At 39.4% G+C, this 19446-nt stretch overlaps 1 protein-coding gene across 2 annotated transcripts in view; it reads left to right on the forward strand.

Annotated features, from left to right (window-relative positions):
- The window catches only part of FAM171A1 (family with sequence similarity 171 member A1), an 89954-nt gene that overhangs the window by 49260 nt on the left and 21248 nt on the right, over positions 1 to 19446 (forward strand). Inside the window, exons 2-4 of one of the 2 annotated variants that reach the window (XM_086742375.1) lie at positions 4302 to 4529; positions 9887 to 9979; positions 15041 to 15199. In XM_086742375.1, coding sequence (XP_086598501.1) covers positions 4302 to 4529; positions 9887 to 9979; positions 15041 to 15199 — 480 coding nt within the window. The remainder of the gene's footprint in view (positions 1 to 4301; positions 4530 to 9886; positions 9980 to 15040; positions 15200 to 19446) is intronic. The other variant, XM_086742376.1, reaches the window with a different exon arrangement.

Raw genomic sequence — 19446 nt, forward strand, 5'->3', positions numbered from 1 at the left:
CTTTACATCCTCTTCCTTCCTGTAGGACCTCAGCAGTAGCACAAAGCAAAGCCCTTTCAAAACTTGGGAATTGAATATTCCCACTGTAGTAAACAATGGAAAGCACAACAGTATCACAAATCTGTGAAAGAATGGAGCACCCTTCTCTTTAGCACTCTTCTGCAGTGCTTTTGGTTCCCTGCCTCCATCATGTTCCCCACTTACTGCAGATGTCCTTCCTTCTCTGAGTCCATCTGTCTTTAATTCTGTGAGAGCTCCTTGCTGGAGTAGGCTGTCAAACTCAAGAATAGTGTATCTGCTTTATTCCCACTGTTTTGCTGAGATTACCAACTAAAATTCTTTCCAGATATTTTAAAGAGTCTATTCCTTAGCTAATAATGAGTCTTCTAAGCAGCTTTTTCTAACTAAATGCTCCTTTTAGTATACCTAATGCTTCAGTCTGAGACCTCCTTATTAATTTGGGGTCAGACTGATCTTGGATCACTTGCTGTCCTTACTCTGCTCTCTTCTTTCCCTTCTTCAGTCCTTTTCTTCAAGAAGTGCCTGAATCTCTCCTAATAATTCTGAAACTTACTGTATAGCTTTAAGTTTTCATAGTAGTCTCTATAGATTCTCACTGTTTGAGAGAAGGTTTTCTTCAACAATTTCTCTCCGGTTTAAAGCTTGTAATCATTCTGTTGCTGTGGAAATTACTGTGGTAATGTAGGTTTAGTGTTCGTGACTTCACTGCTGCATTAGATAAGAAGAAAAAGGAGCTGTTGCGTGGGAGAAAGCCCTGAATTAAGCAAGTTGTATACATTTCACACATATGTCAGGGAAGATAACACATGAAAAGGAATTAGGGTTGTTCAGGCTGCTAGGATTTTCTCTATCTTCTCAGGAAAAAACATGTCTAAATATTAAAAAGGAGGAGAAAAAAAAGTCCAGTGTCTGATCTAGGGACTGTGATTTGGAACAGCAGTTCCAGTCCGTTGCCTTTTGGGACATCAGTCTTCCATCTTGGGTGATGACCTTTGTAGTTTCTGGTTGGAGATAGGATTTTGGAAACCCTTATCCTTCCTTATCAGAAAGAGAGAAGGATGCAGACAGAAGCCCTTATATAGCTATAGAGTGAAGGATAAAGGAATTTCCTGGTGGAAATAGCCATGGCTAGCTCTCTTGTTTAGGAAGAGAGTTGGATTTGTGCATATAGGAAAATTCTTGTTTATAAGTCTTTTTTTCTTGGTCAATTTTAGTAGTAGTCATTATTATAGCACTTTAGATCTTTATAAGGAATTAAATAATTTGATACTTCTGTTGTTTTCTTACCCTCTTCCTTGATTAGTAGTTAATATTCCAGAGCTCCTTGTTTCTTTCTTATATGTGGTTGGTTTAGAAAAGGCTAAACTTTAATGTTCCTGAAATTGCTAACCACAGTGTTCAGCTTGTCCTGTTCCTTGCTTTTTTTTTCATGCATGGCCCATTATTCTTAACCGCATCTCTTCTTCAGTGTTCTTTGCTAGGCAATTCAAAGTGGGAAACATTAACAGCACAGCTGTCTGGCTTTGGATCTAAGCATATTGTTCCTGCATGTTTAGAAAATAAAAACTTAGATTACTTTTTGCCCTCACCTTTGTAAGGTACCTCTTCCAGTACCTCAGGGGGGCCTACAAGAAAGATGGGGAGAGGCTGTTCAGTAGGGCCTGTTGCAATAAGACAAGGAGTAATGGTTTTAAAATAGTGGGGGGTAGATTTAGATTGGAAATTAGGAAAAAATTTTTTACAATGCGAGTTGTGGAACACTGGAACAGGTTGCCCAGAGAGGTGGTGGAAGCCCCATCCCTGGAAACGTTCAAGGCCAGGCTAGATGAGGCTCTGAGCAACCTGATCTAGTTGGGGATGTCTCTGTTCCTTGCAGGGGGGTTGGACTAGATGACCTTTGAAGGTCCCTTCCAACCCTAACCATTCTATGATTCTATGAAATACACGTACAATTTGTAAATACATGAATACATATGCATTTCTCCTTTGATTAATGTGGCTGTTTTTCACATGAACACGATTTAAGAAGTTGCTTGGTGGTCAAGGCAAGGTTTCTAAGGAGGCATTCTGTATGTGCACACCAGAGTACATGGACACTGTTTTTCAATATGCGTTGTTTTGTTTGACTACTAAATGCAAAACTGGGAACAAGTCCAGAATCTTTAATAGCTAGAATGTATTTCATGCTGATCCCCTCTAAATTGGCATCCTCCATTACCAAATTCTAAAGTGAGGGCTGCGATGATGAGGAGTTCCTCTAATGGGGTTTTTGTTCAGGGCTGCCTGATATTTATATTTTCTGTACTGTAGGATTCAGACAGAAGGTCTCCACTTATAAAAGGGCCCAATATCTTTCTGGCTGAAATGCCCATAGGACAGAGGTGCTGATATTTTTGTATTAAATTCTGATATATTTTTAAAATTTTATATTGTTACAGTATGTTTCTCAGCATACTCAGTTGTGTCATTTCACTATTGAAAGTCACAACAGAGGTTTTGTTGAGTTCTTTGTTGTTCTTCTTGGTGCTATGTCTTTCTGGCTCAGGGCTTGCACCAAAATAAGTTCTTAAAATCCTAATGCACAGTAGTAAGATAACATAACTGTAGCGCCAATGCTGTTCTGTAGAAACTAATGTATTGGTTTTAAATAAATATGAAGGGGAGATCACGCTCTCTTTTCTGGGCAGCACATGAAGAAATGAGTTGTACATGGAGTGCAAGCGTCTTGCTTGTTAGTGGCTGAATTCCCCTGACAGGAAAAGGGAGTTTGCAAAATATCCTCTACTACCTTGGGGAACCGAGTAAGCTGAGGTAGGGGACTTCATGCAGGAATAACAGAATTTCCAAATAGGAGAGCGAGAACGAGAGAAAGGGGCGAGTGGAAGAGAAAAGAGGGAGGTAGGTACTCATTTAGGAGAACAAGGTGACTATAAACAAAAAAAATCCAAGGAGTGGCTTGGTGGAGGCATTGGGGCATTGCTGGGTCTTTTCAATACAACATTGCATTTAAGTCATAGTTACTGAAGAAGGACAACAGCTGCTACTTTAGAGCATGAAGCAGAGGAGCTATTGGAGGGGTAGAAAAATAATCGCAGATATGGAGGAATGCCTTCCCAGGAGACTGTCTTGCACAAGCCACTCCACTTTATGTAACAAAAGCCTGGTGACACAATGCATGGTTTAGTCATAAGAGTGCCCCGGAGTGGACAAATATCGTACATCTGGAAACATTTAAACAAGTAATTAGTTTCTGGAAAAACAGTAAATTACTCAAGGAAAATGTAGTCCATTGTGTTAGCTTCTGACTGCATGTCTGCAAGATGTATGATTCTCCTGACTGCCTTAACCATCACTTCTTTGCCTCTTTCACCCACCAGTTGTATGTGGGGACAGGTAATACGGCAGTGCCAGGGCTGACAAGCAGGTATCACTGGGTGTGGTGGCATTTTTGCCCCTTCAGAAAAAGAGCCAGTGAACAGGGAGGCAGGGGGAGGTGTTCCTCTCTCACTCACTGCTAGAGCTCTGCATCCCACCTGGTCCTCCTGTGCTTGAGGAGAAGAACCTGATCCTGAGGGAATTCACTGCCTTGGTTAGGCATCACCATGGAAGTCCTCTGCCAGCTGGGGCAGTCTCTCCCAGCGGGGCTGAAAATCTCAGACTGTAACACAGGTCGTTCTGTTGTCCACTTTCTTCCTGGGTGTCCATCAGAGCAGATTTCCTCTGTTCCTTTGCTATGTAAAGAGAGAAATGTTTCAGGGAAGGGGTGAGGGAGCAGAGCGCACTTCCAGCCTTTCCCTCTTCTCCCCACTGCTGGTGGAGAAGGCTGGCTGGAGCAGAGGCACAGCAAGGCAGGGACCTCACAGAGGGTTATGGTGCCATGCTGTCCATGGCTAATCGTGATGTTTGATAGCGTGTGCATTTAGAATTATGCTCCTGTGAGATTGACATGTTGCCCGACAAAGGGAATATTGCCTGCCCCTGGTGATGTGCTGCCCCACTGTGTGTGGGTCATAGGTGGGATATAGGTGCCTCCACAGCTGGAGTTAGCAGTAGGGCAATAATTCAGGGCCTGGTCTGGCTTGTGGCAGGATCTGCAGTGTCTCTAAAGAGTCACTGCCCGAACTGCAGTCCAGGACAAGAGGTCACACTTGGCACCAAAGTGTCAGAGGTTAGCACTGAGCCCCGTGTCTTTTTGGTCATTGGTGTGCTAGCGTGTTCTGACTGCTGCCTCCTGCAGAAGCTTTTTGGACGATAATTGCTGTGGTTGTTTGTCATTGCAGAAGTAACGCTGAAGGTCCATGTAAGCGATGCCAGCACACATCAGCCAGTAACTGAAGCCTTCATTGAGATTTTTACCAACCAGATCTCCATTGCATCTGGAACCTCAGGAGCAGATGGCACTGCCTTCCTCAAGTTTCAGTATAAGCTGGGCAATCAGCTGATAGTGACTGCTAGTAAACATGCATATGTGCCAAATTCTGCACCATGGAAACCTGTAAGATTGCCTGGTAAGAGATCTTTATTTTTGTTCTGAGGTAAGATTTTGCATCTAAAGGAAGTTACACAGTTTTGTTTTAATGCTTGCAGTCCTGGGTGGGAGGAAAAACATCTGTGCATTTCAAAAAAAGCAAGATTTCTTCCTCAGTTAAACTGTGGCATCAGGGCTGTGCAGAGATTTGCTCTGCTCCTGGCTGTCCTTGATACAGTGTTATGTCAGTTTGCAAACAACCGTTGGTGCTCTTGCAGCTCCACAGAAAATAAAATCTATTCCGGATCTTTTTCTTCATGGGAACTCTGTTTTCAAGTGCTTTGTTTCAGCAGCTGTGATGTACTCATTTGTTTTTCTCCCAAGGTGTAGCAACAACTGTTGCACTGTAGTCTGTACTGTACAAAAAAAGTCCTGGCCTCTCCGTTCTTGGCTGTGTCTATAGGACAGTTTTAATCTGTAGTTATGTTATCCAGATGTAAGGATTTTTTCCGGACTTAATTAGTGTGGTTTGTTTTTTCAGCAGGCAAACAAATGTAACAATAATACTTGCATGTTAGTTTTTATCAAAATGCCTCAAAATTTTATGTGAAGTGAGAGACTTTATATTAGTTGTACAGGAGGGGAAACTGAGTCATAAAGACTGTTTCTGTACTGCTATATAGAACAGACTGAGGGTGGCTGTCAGACTTTGAGATGTGACACCTAGATGAAGGTGACATCCCAAGTTTTCATCTGCCTTTTGTCTAATTCCCAACCACAATTAGGGTCCAAGTCATTTGGGAATGGTCCCAGGCTTGTATTGTACCCAAATCACATTAAATATCACCTCAGATTTTATAATTAGCCTGGGCTGAAGCCATGCTACATTTTAAGTGGACTGATATTTAAACAGTGTAAGGGATCACAGGGCAGTGGTCAATCCCATGCCTTGGCTCTGTTTTATTTGTTAACATCGCCATAGCCAGAGGGACGTTGTGGCTAGCTGCAAGGTCAAGCAGCAAATGTATTTTCAGATGGGGAAAGGAACTTCAGTCTCTTCAAACTCAGAATTATGCTTTAGGCATTTCAACACGCTGTTTACTTACCTGCATTCGCTTCCCTCAGATAAGATAGAATGACTTCTACCACATTTCCTCTACTAAATTCTGCCATGTTTTCCAGCTACTTAATGGAGCTGTAGCAAAGACGAAGACAGGCTCTTAGGTGCATAGTGAAAGAGTGCAGTGAAAGCAATGAAATGCGTTGCAGTAAGGAGAGTTTCAAATAAATAAAAGGGAACAATTCTTTGCAGCAGCAGTAGTCGAAGACTGGAACAGGTTGCCCAGAAAGGTTGTGAAATCTCCATCTTTAAAAATACTCGAAACTCAACTGGACACCCTCCTGCTCGGTGGAAGCAGGTGACCTCCAGAGGTCTCTTCCCGCTGTAATTGGTCTCTGACTCTGTTCAGAAATTTTTTTGATGTTTTCTTCTGTTTAGATAAGATGAAGTGCAGCTTCCGCACCATACTTCATGTTCTTTCTTAAGACACAATCGTATATGATTAAAGCATGCAATAAACTTTTCTTGCCTGAGCCTTTTCTTGCCTTGTCTCTCATATCTTTCTGAGTCACACCCTAGATCTTTTGAATGTGGCATACTCTTCCATGGCCTGAAGTTTGTTTGGTTAGGTTTTTTGTTTGTTGCTTTTAAATATTGATTCTGAGGGAAGGTAACCAAACATAGCATTATTGTTTTGGTAAGTCATTGAAGTTTAAAGAGCAGTAATTGTATACAGTTTCCACAAAATCTTTCTTTCCACAATTGAAATGTGAGCTTAACTCAGAAAATAGATTCCTTTCACCTCTGATCTTCCCACATTGAAACTGGTAGATAGTTTGCCATTGATTTAATTGGGAGTAGAATAATTTCTTTTGCTTTCTGTGCCTTGAACTTAATCCTTTCTTTAATTAAAGAAACAACAAGTTACAACTTGATACGTCTCATGTAGATTTAATAGGGCTGTTCTTTGAATTACTCCTTAAAAGGGACATGCCATAAAAGTTCAGGCCCAAAATCCTTAGGCTTTTATTTTTTATATTGACTAAGATGCCTATAGTCTTTAAAAAACTTTCCAAGAACTGTTTGTATTTAAATACTTATCATGCTTGTAACCAGCACATTATAGACGTTTTGAAAGCCATGAAAGTTTTATTGTTGTTGTTTTCTTTAATCTGGGTGGAATAATGGGCATCAGGCAGCATATTTAAGTCTTGATTCAGCAGTGTGCAGTCTGGGCACATGCGTACAGCGGGATCCTCATTTCCCAAAAGTGCCATTTAACGGTACGTGTAGTTACCCCACAGAGCAGATACGCCATTCTGAGCAGCAGTCCACCCACGGCGGTGGTTTAAGCTAATGTGCTGTGGTAAATGAAATATGGACACATTTACTTGCACCATCTCGATGTGGAAATGATAACCAAGAGTGGGGAGTAGGTTTGAAAGCTACAGGGTGGTGATGTTTAATGTGCTGTAACAGGAGTTTGCCAAAGGATCAGGATTTTTCCATCACAGTCATTATACGTTAGTTATAATCTTACGCTGAAATGCTGTGCAGTCACTGAACTCATGATATTGTTGTAATAGCTTTTAGGAGTAAGCATTGAGGGTTTTCCATTCCCATAATGCAGCAGAAATGAACTTTTCTTATATTAACCAAAATAATTACTAGCTCTTTACCACTTAAGCAGGAGGATTATTTATTTACATAGAGATAAATGGTAGGAGGGAAAGATTAAGATCTCTTTTTCCATTAAACTATTTATCAGCAGAGCCATGACTCCACTTATTAACAGTTCATTAATTTAACATCACTTGAGTTGTTGAAGTGTTCGTGATGGAAGATGTGCTCATCTATCTGTTTTTGGCAGTGCATAGATTTTTCTTTGTAAATAATTTGGAAGAAAATAAATTTGTGACTCAGTGCATATTTAAGAGGATGCTTTGGAGCAGTGTGTGCCATGAAGAGAGGGAAGTTGCTGAGGCAGCACAGTTCAGACTAGGTGGTAGAGTCAGTCAAAGCAAACCATGGTATTCACTGTGGTGAAGTGTAGTTCTAGGAGGAGAGGATGCTCGTGGTATTTCTGGGAGAGGAGAGCTCATCTGGAAAGCAGTGAGATGCAGGAGATGTGTGAGTCATGGTAGATGAACAGTTGAAAATAACCTCCCAGTGCAGCACTGCAAGAAAGCAGAATAATGTGATCCTTAGCTGTAGAATAAGGTAAAGACTGAGAAGGCCAACTGTAGTTCTTCAGAACCCATCCTTGGTGCAGCCTCTCTGGGAAACGTGTATCCAGTTCTGGATCCAGACTTCAAGATTTAAAACTACAGTTATGTCAGGAGTGACTGAAAGATTGGAAAATATGCCCTACATGGAAAGACTTGGAAGTGCTTCATTTATTTTGTTCACCAGAGAGAAAGTTCATGGGGTGATTTTATCGTAGTCCATCAGTACCTGCATAGCGAACAAGAAACGGGTAAGAGAGAATTCTTCTGTCTGGCAGGCTTGTATAAAAAGAAGATCAAATGGCTGGAAGTCTAACCTCAATAAATTTTGATGGGTAAAAAGGCACATAGTTTGACTGCCCTCATAATTATTTACTGATGTTGTGGTGTAGTCTTCACCTTTAAAAGAAAATTGGATCGTTTTTCTACAACACGTGTGCTAGGTTTAGCACAGCTATTGGATCTGAAGCAGTAATTAATTCAGGGAAGGCTGTAGTTACACAGGAGTAATACTGGATCATCACAGTCATCCTTCTGGCCTTAAAAACATCCTTCTGCCTTTGTCATGCTGAGAAAAGGTTGTGCAGAAAAGCCCAGGGGAAGTTTAGAGGTTATATATGCATTATAGTCTGGCATATATAGAAGATGTTGACATGGTTTATTGTATTGAGCTCCCCAGGGTGTCTAAATTATATTAGCTTTCTTCATACAAATTAAGTTATTGGAGTAAAGACAAACAAATTTTGTAATTGTGGCCTTAGTGCTACTTACACTAGGCATTCTTACTTATGTTGCCTGATGTGTAGATCTGTTTCACATGTAGAGCATTGGATAGAAAATTCTCAGCTGTACTTGCAATAATATGCTTGGGGTTTGGTTTTTTTCAGTGTTCGTATATATTGTTAAGACCATCATTTAGATGGTTGCTCTTATCAGTGTGCTTCTCCTAGTTTCTTCTCCTTTCTCCTGTATCTCTCCTAAATGCTAACATATCCAATCTTTAAAAAGCGAATAGATTTCTTGGAACAGAAATAGTGTACCATACATCTGTATGGTCATTTGGATCAAGTAATACATATTAATTTAGGATAAATCTGTGAAGCTCCAGAAGATCAGAAGAGCTTGTGCTATTCTTTTAATAATCTGTTCTGGAAATGTCTTCCTCAGCTTGTGGTCGCTTCAGAATGGGATGAGTACTTCCCAGGTGCAAATGTGGGATGCTTCTCAGTTACTAAACATGACTAGCCTGTGTTAATGTCCTCCTCTCCTTCTGTCTTTGAAAGCCATGCATGGATTGCAGGCAGATCTACTTACTGTTTTCATGGGTACTAATGGCTAATTCCATACATACTTCTGGTCTTCTGGGTCTTAAAAACTTGGCATGAAATTATATCATGTTCTTCACTCTCCGAAGATGCGTGTGCATACAGGCACAGCCCCCTGTAAGGAATGTCAGTACCCAATGGCAGAGGAGGCCATTGCAGACAGATTTCTTGCCGCAAATACCGTTTATCTGTCCCCTTTTGCACCACTGGTGGAATGACAGTAATTCTGCTGTATATAGCACTTCTGTAGTGTAGGTGGTGACTCAGTAAGGACATACTGTATTTTAAAGCAAATTATTCAGACTTATTCATCATACTTTGCCTTTCTGTACGACTTTTTATGTAAGCATCTCAGAGTATTTAAAAGTTAAGTTTTATTAAAATCTTCCTGAGGTAAGAACTATCACTGTTTTGCAGAAAAGATAATTCAGTCCGACTGAGTTAGTGTTTCACTGCTCTTTACGTAATGACAAGTATTTGTGCAGAGCTGGGAATTACGACACGAGACTCTGCTTTTCACTGCACTCTTCTGTACTTTGAGCTACCGTGCATGACTTTATCGGGAGTCAAAGCATAGAACATAATGTTTAGTTCAATAGTAATTACTCTGGCAATTTAATTATTTGTTTTAGCAAATGCATGTGGTTTCTGTCATGTGTACAATATGATTTTAATAGTCTGGGTGGCCTGCTTTTACAAAAATGTAGATGAAAGTAAGTGCTGTTGTAGTTGGATTATGTTTATAAGACTTCAAATATATCCCACTTAAACCACTTCTCTCCCACAGTGTTCTCTTCACTGAGTCTCGGCCTTCTTCCTGAACGCTCAGCTACTCTAATGGTCTATGACGATGTAGTCCAGATAGTCTCAGGATTTCAAGGTATGGTGGTTTTTGGAAGTCAGAATTGAAATTTGAGTGACACTAAACAAAAAAAGTGACAGCCCGGTACTTTCTGAACTCGGTCCCATGGGTGAGACTGATATTTCGTGAGGAGTTCTTCTGAATTCCCCAAGTAATGCTGCTCTGTGGGATGGTTTTACCAAATTGATTAATAGCCAGATTCATCTCTGACTTCTGTGACTAGGGCATTCAAGTTACTGGGTAGTAAACAAGTTTGGACTTTAGTGTACCATTTGAGAGCTAGAGATTAAATTTCTTTCACTATCTGTTGGATGTTTTTTCATCTAGCCTCATTTAATCATCCTTGCAGTAAACATTTTCTGATGTTCTTATTGTGTAAAAATTTTCTCTGTTTTCATTTTGTTTCTTGCTTCCTACTGTGAATGCCTTAGAAATTTAGAGCATAGAAACATTGAAAATTTCTCATATCTGCGTTGCCATATACCCTATATAAACTTGCTTTTCTCAATTACTTGCTGTGGAGCCCTTATCAAGCTGCTTGCAAACTCACATACTACAGGATGAAACTCATTGTATTAGAAAAATAAAGTTTGAATCACCTTTTCATAAGGCCAGGCACCAAAGTTAAAGCAACTGTAGTATCAGGAAGATGAACACTGTTGTTTTCTGAGTAGCACAGTAAAGAATAAAATGTTTGTCTGACCTTGGAATCTGATCTAGCTTAGCCTAATTGATGTGATAGCTGAGGTAAGTCTGTTAACAAAAGAAGAGAAGTTTTTAAAGAGACCTTGATGAGCCAAAACAAAGTGACATCCTTCCTGTGAGCACTCCTATTGTACGTAGACTGTGTCTTATTCACGTGTATTATGATTACCATAATTTTAAACTCTAACAAATAGTTAACAAACAGGGGAATACTACCTTCAATGATGTTCCAAGATAATTTTGTTTTATCTGAGGGAATATAATACAATTATGCCTTCCTGACATCTTTTTTTATGGTTAGAAGCCATCCAGACATTATAGGCTTTTCATTAATGATAGCGTTAGATATGACTGGAGCTGAAAAAGCACTAAACAAATTAGGTAACTGATGGAACGCTCAGAAGGAGCTGGAGGACAGCACAGCTGCCGTATGTATATTCTGCAATTTGAGAGCTGACATTATCTAATAGGAAAAGTTAGATGGTGGACTGTGTTAAACCAGAAGGGATTCCATTAGACAAAACATGAAATGTTGTTTACCGACAGTATTCTATGAGCATGGTGTATTAAATACTCTCATTCTTATGCAAATGTGCTAATATTATGCAATTAACTTAAAAAGAACAATATTTGCATGTTTACAGCTTCCTTTCTTCAAAAAACCAGGGGATGTTAAAGGGCTAGAGGGACATTTAACAGCCGAGTGACACTCATAAATACTTTCCATGTAATCTTGCTCCCTTCAGTGAATTGATCCAGGGCGTTCCCAATATATTTAAATTAGAATAATATAACTGATTCTGCTGGTGTAGCAGAGAACGAGGGTAAAGGAAGAAAATGGTACCTGAAGTATTCTATGTGTTGGAATTTGAACTCTGTCTTGCACAGTAAAAACTATTTTATGGGACCAGCCCACGCTCTTTTCTTGGACATTCTCTTGTGATGAAACCTAAAGGAAAGACAGCCTAGACATTGTACCAACGTTTGAATAGAGCCTCTCTAGTCTCGATCCAAAATCCTTGTGACCTAGTTTTTCTCTATTACTTCTCCAATTTATTTCCCAGTAACTTCAAGCTGTTTCAAAAGAGCTGATCAAGAGTTACCTTAGTGCAGAAACAAGAGCAAAACAGAACTCATTATACCAGGAACGGACTGGGAACACTGGAGTTTGAAGCACCAGTCAAAGGGAAAGAAAGGCCTGTCTAGTACAATGAGTTACCAGTTGCTTTTGAATAATTAATCAAGCAAGTGCCTTATTATGCAATTGAGAAGTTTGTCTGAGTTGATGCAGCCAGCTTCATTTTCATTATGGCATTACAGTCTGCTGCTGCGCTCTGTCAGTAATTGCGGAGGATGGAGCTTGCCAGCCACTGGGTCATTTAAGTTATTTAATACCAACGCAGTGACGAGCTGAACTTCAGCATATGGTGAATGGGAGCTGCATTGGTACCCTCTGTCTGCCTCTGACAGATGAGCAATCAGGGCATACATTCATTCTACTTCAGATGTTACTTCATAGACTGAAGCTCAAATACTGGTGTAGTACCACGTGTCACACATCCAGCATGGCAGGAGATGCCTTACAGGAACTCCTTGAGATGGTTACATCTTCAGGTGTGCGCTCGCAAACCGGAGCTGACAGCAGTTCAGTCATGGCCCGTGTGCTGACAAGGGGATGTTTAAGGAAGAAAAGATCAGTGCTCAGAAGTCATTCCCCTCACGGCACTCACCAAGTGGAGAGAACTCACGTGCTAATTTTATACTTGAATGTGTTTGAGTTTTGTTTGGTTTTTATAAGTCAAAACTGGATATCTTCAATAATAGAAGCAATAATAATAATCTAATCCCAGCAACGAGTGTCGACTTGTTGGAAAATACTCTTAAGAGTCTGGTCAGCAAAAGTCTCTCTCTCCATTTTACCACTTAAAATTCCCTCAATAAGTCTGTTCCCAAACATAAGCCCAGAAATGCTCCATGACCTCTGCTAAAGGAGTACATTGGACTATCTTCTAGCAAGGTGGTGACAGAAGGTGAAAGCATTGGTAGCTGCCTCCCTCACAAGCCTTTTGCTGATGGCTCCCAATCTTCTGCCTCTTTGATGTCTCTTGCTGGGTTTAGGGCAGATGCAACTGAGGAGCTGAGGTGAGAGTCAGACACAGGTTGCAGATGAATGTCAGCATCAAGGAGTTTGTTAATCTAGGGTGTGAATTAACTACTGTGCACTGATTTATTGTATGTATGCACACTATCTACAGAGGAAGCTGTTTCTCCTGCCTTAAAACTCGCATTCAAGTTGATTGCTGTGCAGGCTTCCCGCCAGGTTTGGGGCTCAGCCATGGGAACGCTTTGCAATGTTGCCTGTAGGATTCAAGAAACAGAGGTTGGCTTTCTGAGTCTTCCCTATCTGGTTAAAATTTGGCAGCTCACGGCTCTCCTAGTGCTTCAGAACAACTAATTTTTTATAGAAAACCTCAGAGCCTCCCCATAAACTACTGTGTTGCAGACTCAACAACAGTTAATTTGGTTTTAATTCTTAATTAGTTACCAGTAATAATACCAGTTTTTGGCAACTTGAATAATTCATCTTAACTAGACATTTAGGCAACAGAAAATCCTACAATTTTACACTGAAGTTAGTGATAATCCTAATAACATTTCTTCATTGTGGTTTTTTTTCTGTTTTGTTACTGTGGATGCTTATTGCTATGGGCTGTAGGAGCCCGCTCAGCAGTGCAGTCAGAGGTTCCCGAGTGCTTGACCAGGTCTGTCCCTGCAGCAAACTACTCTAGTATTGCAGAACACTCGGGAGATAAGTCTTCCCTGAGTTCATTGCGGTCAATTTATTTAGTCTTTTATATTGTTTTCCATTTAAGCCTAGAAGTTGGATAAGGGAGATTTCTTCCTGTTTCACACAGGTTTTGTTTAATGACTATCTTAGACACTTTAGGATACTGCCAGTCTTGAGAGCCTCCAGCAAATACTTAAATGTTTCAGAAATTGAAAAAGAAAAGTGCTTTTATAGCTTTTTCTTGCAGAATTACCAAAGAAATGACAGCTAAACAATGATCAGCAATTTGGAGATACTTGCCCACCTACACAGCAATTTTTGTTGGCCAATGCAAAGTTTGTTCTATAGAATTTTATGTTTTCTCATAGTTAGAGCTCTTGCTAGAAAATAATGCAAGAAAAGATTCCAGTCTCCTGGTTAATGACATTGGCAGTTATGAAGCTTAGGAGTTGTGAGTCAAGCTCTTTAATCTTTCTCGCAGTGAAGTTACATGTAACCTAAAAGCGCTGCCAGAGACTAATAGAGGAAAAGAAGCAGAATTGTTTTGAATTGACATCTTTGAACCACATAGTCAAATATGAATTAAGAATAAAACTGCTTGCCTCTTGATTTTGTGCTGTGTGGGGAGCGTTCTGTGCGTATTCAAAACGAGCTCTGAGGAATACAATAGCTTTTGATTAAAAAATTAATTTGCATGTTGCACACACAAACTTGCAGATGAAGTCTTGCTGTGTGTTGCTAAACAGTATTAATGGTGAGCATCCATTGAAAAAGACTATTGACTTTATAAACTGGGATTTAAATGAGACATGAAATTCCTTAGTACATGAAACAATCTTAAATCATGTTGCTGCAAAGACCTTTCAATTAACACCTAGTGGTACTGAAAAAAACCCACTGAAACTGTACAAGACAGAGGAAAAGAGAGAAATCTTATATACCAAGTAATCTGGTTTTGTTTAGAGGTGTTCTTTGCGTGGGAAAATATGGAAACTCCTTTCACCCAAGCTTTGTCAAGTGAATCTTTTTATCCAGTGGTTTAAATAAAAGGTTACTATTATCTCAGTACTAGAGACAGTTCATGTGGCCAAAGCTTTGTAAAAACTAAATATGGAGATTACACAAGTTAGTTGGGACTATAGGTAGAATTGTAGTCTCTCAGAAAATAACTTTAAAGAGTGTAAGCTAATTTTATATTGATGTTTCAAGATAAACAAAATTTAAATAAAAATGGTGAACTGGATGCTTTTCTAAGCTTTCTCGTGCCATGCCTCTCAGTTTTAGTTTTGGTTGTATTCATTAAAAGAAGCATGTAATGAATTTGGAGGTGATCCAGGGAAATAACATGGTCAGAAAAGCTTCTGACATTAGGTGCCTTCACAATTTTGCTCTGTGATACTTGTGGAAGAATAATGGCAACTGCAAAATAAATGTAAAAATACTGGTTTTCCTTCTCTTTCATAATAGCCTTCTGATGTTTCTAATCTTCTCAAGCTATTTCAGTTTATAATGAAAAAAAACTGTAAATGTGCTTCTACAAATATGAACACCTGCCTTGCATATAAAGTAATTTTAAATTTTTTTAGGTGCACGGACTCAGCCACAAGTTCACTTTCAGAGAAGATCTGTGAAATTACCAGAGAACACTAGCTACAGTGATTTGACAGCATATCTAACTGCAGCCAGTTCACCCTGGGAAGTGGACAGTTTTCCTTATTTGCAAGGATTAGATGGAAATGGAACAGGTAATCCACTACTTTGGTTTTGCTCTAATTTCATATTGGTTGAGGGATTGACTTTTGGCCGTATAATTTTTTCCATTCCCTGTTACAGCAAACATTCTTTAAAATTTGGATGACATGATAGGTTCCACTGCCCTACCAAAATGCTGAAGAAGCCAGAGAGCAAGGTCCTTTATCCCTTAAATGGGGCCACTAAATAGCAAAGATGAAGACCCCGTGGCCTTGGCAGAACAGAAGAGTTTATTACACTTGTAGTTCAGAGCTAAGTCTTAAAATGTGTCACATATGCACATAAAAAAATGGAAATTAATGTGAATAGGCAAAAGAGAATTTAACTTGAGGATGCCATAGAATTCTTGTTCAATTTTTTTTTCTTAAAATAGGTAAAATGCCTATATATCAAGGATTTAATACTCTCTTGTTTCAGATAAGAGTTTTTTCAATGGCTTTGTTAATACTTTTGAATCTCACTTCAGCCAAAAATGTGGAAACTCATCTAGCACCAAAAGGAAAACAGTGAAAATTCACAGTAGAAACATAACCAGTGTTAAATTCAAAGCCATAATACATTTTTATGACTGCAACTGCCTGTTACTCTTCTTGCATTTCCCATTTAGTCTTGATTGAAGTAATTGATGTTGTGTAGGCTAGAGAAAAATAGAAGAATTTGGCACGAAAGTGTTCAAATGCTTAGAATGCTGCTGCGAAAAGGAGAATAATGTGTTCTCTGTTTCTGTATTGGGCCCAAAAGCAAGTGATGGACTTGGAGTGCAGCAAGAGAGACTCAGACTAGTGATCAGGAAAACCTTGCTATGGTGAAGATAGTTTAAGCTGTAGAATCAATTCCTTGAGTGTGTTGGACAGAGTTAGACAATCACCTGTGAGGCTGTCGTAGGCATAGCCTGCTTTGAATAACCCCTTGAGATTCCTGCCTACTGTTTCTCAGGATCCATTTACTGTGGTGTGTTGATCTGGGTGACTTTGAATGCTAGGTCATGTGTGTAAATGGTACGTACTGAGCTTGCTAGCTTCTCCTTAAAAAAAACCCACAAAATAAACTTCCCATTCCCTTTGTAGAAATCTGAATATCTCTTTTTCTATTACATATAGAAATGTGTCTGCTACCTTACTCCAACCCTTCTGTCTTCTCCAATGAGTACATCTCACCTTATCTCTTCATCTGTCATTTCCCTGTTCTTATCTTGAACCTTCAGTTTTCTGTGGCTCTTCATACTCAGACATGATCAGATAAGAGCTATCTTTTTTAAAATTAAAGGAATGCACTTGATCTCACTCGTCTGTCTACTTCCTCATCTCCTTTCTTTTTATCTCTAACAAACTGTTGACAACGTGTGTGGGATTTCTCTCTCCAAAATCTTTCCTTAATATTCTGCAACCCAGCTTCCCACCCTTGCACTTATTTAGTGAAACAGGTCTTGCCAAAATTTCAGATTACCATCTCCCATGGGAACTACACAACAAGGACATCATCTTCCTCCTGTTTTACCTCCTACCCTCCTACAAAACAGATGAACGCACTTTTGTGTTTTCAGATTTCTGTATGCTTGCATGACTTGAGCATGGGGGCCCTGGAGATGACTTTTATTAGCCTTCAAGTGAAAGTATGTCACAAAAGACCAAAACGACCTACAAAGAAATGGAGTTTAAGAAACTGAGAAGAGCCTTGTTTTCTGAATACTGTGCAGTATCCAGTATGGTGTAATACAGACTATAAATACATTTGTATATGCATTATAGAGTAGGTGAAATGTCCTCTATTTTTAGTAGAAATTTCTCCTGCTGTGGAAACATTAAACTTTAACATCCTAAACTTGGATTGGCATCCTTTTATTCATCTCTGAGCAACTTGGTGAAGATTCCAGTTGAAAATATTTTCAAGGAATAAAAAATGGGATCACCACCTGCTGGGGATTTTTGAATATTTCTGTTCTCAAGAAAAGAAGAAAAATACGTACGAGTTTTGGAATTCTGAAGCAACTTCGCATTAATTTGCATGGAAAATTTTTTATTATTCCTGAATGCTGCCCCTTCTCCTCTCTCCTATTGTGTTCCAAACATAAAAATTCAAATAATTTAGCAGCAAGTAGTGAGAAGCCTGTATAGTGTTATCTTACTGTTTGTATTAACCACCAGTATGAGAGCAGCAGGATGATTTCACAAAATCTTATCCTTTTAACTGAACTAAACAAAACTTCCCATCAGCTGCATAAATGAACCAACCTGGCTAATAACCATTATTCCTGCTGGTTTTGTAGGCTGTTTGTTTCTTTACGAAGAGTCAAGTCTAAGTCACAGTGCATTTTCCTCTGAATATTTTTAGAGCACTTTACAGGTCACCTGATGTCAGAAATGACAAGAAATAAATGAAAGTTGACATTCATTGAAGTCCATTCTCATTTAGTCTGTGCGTATGCTTATCAGTTTTATAGCATGTGAGAGTTTCATAAGCATTGATTTTAATTTACCTTCACAGCATAAAAGAGAAAAAAATATCTTTTTAATGAGCATTTACATACTGCACAAGATGACAAACTGAAGAGTTTTTTTCTTCTTGCCAGAAGTCAGTGGATTTCAGTAATTTCTTCATCTTCTAATATACCTTGTTTGGCATAGTGCTGAGAAAAGCATTAGTGCATCTCAAGTAAAAAAAGATGCAAACAGTGTTTCAACATCAGAATGCTTTTTCTGGGGCTGAAAACTCATTTTTACAGATATTAGGTAAATATGCGTTATCAAGAGAGTAACGAAAGCAAAATTCAAAACTTTCAGTATCTAAAAATAAGTAAAATATAAAACATAATTTAATCTTAGGTATTAATCTAAAGGTTTCTAGAATCTGAAGTTATACCTTTTGTCATTAGGAATTTGTATATGCCAAAACGTGGTCAGGTTATGTTACTTAGCAACAGGAATTTATTTCTCTGATACCAGCCTGAGAAACTTAGTGGCCCAAGTGCAGGGCCTTGGGGCCAGGCATCAATCTGACAGAAGTTATAGGTGCATGGCAGAGGCAGTGGATTAGATGATCAGAAATAAACGTTCAACTTTTCCGCCAGCAGTTCCCTCCTCTGTCTCTCTGTTTCATACTCTAAGGCTGTGAGGAGATGATATTGTGCACCATTGGAGCCTCTAATATAAATGCTTGGGTAGGCTGGCAACCTTCCCCTGCACCCTAGTTGAATTCACAAGCCTTATTTTTCTGTTTTTTTTTTTCTCTCCATTACCTTTGTTACCTCTTTTATATGGCCATCTTCAGAGTGCCTGTTTTCTCAGCACTTTAATCCTCCTGGAAGATAAGCTTCTGCCCCTCAGTTCACAGCAGATCAAAGCAGCATGTATGCCCCTTGCGTGTGCTTTCATCCATCCTTGGCCTGTCATCTGTGCAACGGTGACACTCGCCTTGAAATCTGGGGAGAATGTGCGTCAGAGTAGGTGCTATAGTAAATCAGCCACACGCAAAGTTATTTCTGGCTATTTTCCATGTCTTCAGTTTGGCACCTCTTACAAAAATCAAAGAATTTAAAATTATTAGGAGATTTGTCTTTTTTTAACATTTTGATTTTAACCTCTTTAATCTTGTTGTGCCTTGGATTAGCAGGTGCCATACCCCTGTTGGGTGCAAATGTACTTTTACAGGCAGTTTATGCAGATGTAAGGCCCCAGGATTACAGGAGGGACGGTACCCAACTCTTTGCCAGCCAGGCACCCCTGTTCCTTCTCTCAGGTTAGCCCCAGAGCAGGAAGAGCGGCTGCACGACCCCCGGAGCCAGCACGAAGGAGGCGGCAGCAGGGCTCCTGCTGCTCTTAGCCCAGAGAGCAAAAACAGCTATTGCTTTGAGCTCTAAATCTCATTGGTTTTAAACCATAAGCTTTTTTTTCCCCGAAATACATATGTATGTCTTTGGTATTCTTGCCTGTCATTGATTCATGTGGTTAAATGGTTGAAGGGTTGTAACTTTTTTTTATTTGTCTTGTCGTGAAGTAATGTGCACTGGCATGCAATTTAAACATAAAGAATAATTATTATCTTACATAGACAAGAAGAAGACAATGTGTATCCTAATAATCCATTTACCTTGGTTTATTTCAGTAAAAGGGCAAAGGAAATACATCTTGGCATTCTTAAACATGTGACCGATCATCCTCACAGTGTTGCTGCATGTTTGGGTGTTTCTTAGTTATAATACAGGGTTATACAAATAAAGGCTTGTGAGGTATTTTTTTGGCCA

The sequence above is a fragment of the Chlamydotis macqueenii genome, chromosome 2, assembly GCF_036417535.1.
Source record: "Chlamydotis macqueenii isolate bChlMac1 chromosome 2, bChlMac1.mat, whole genome shotgun sequence".
Lineage (NCBI taxonomy): Eukaryota > Metazoa > Chordata > Aves > Otidiformes > Otididae > Chlamydotis > Chlamydotis macqueenii.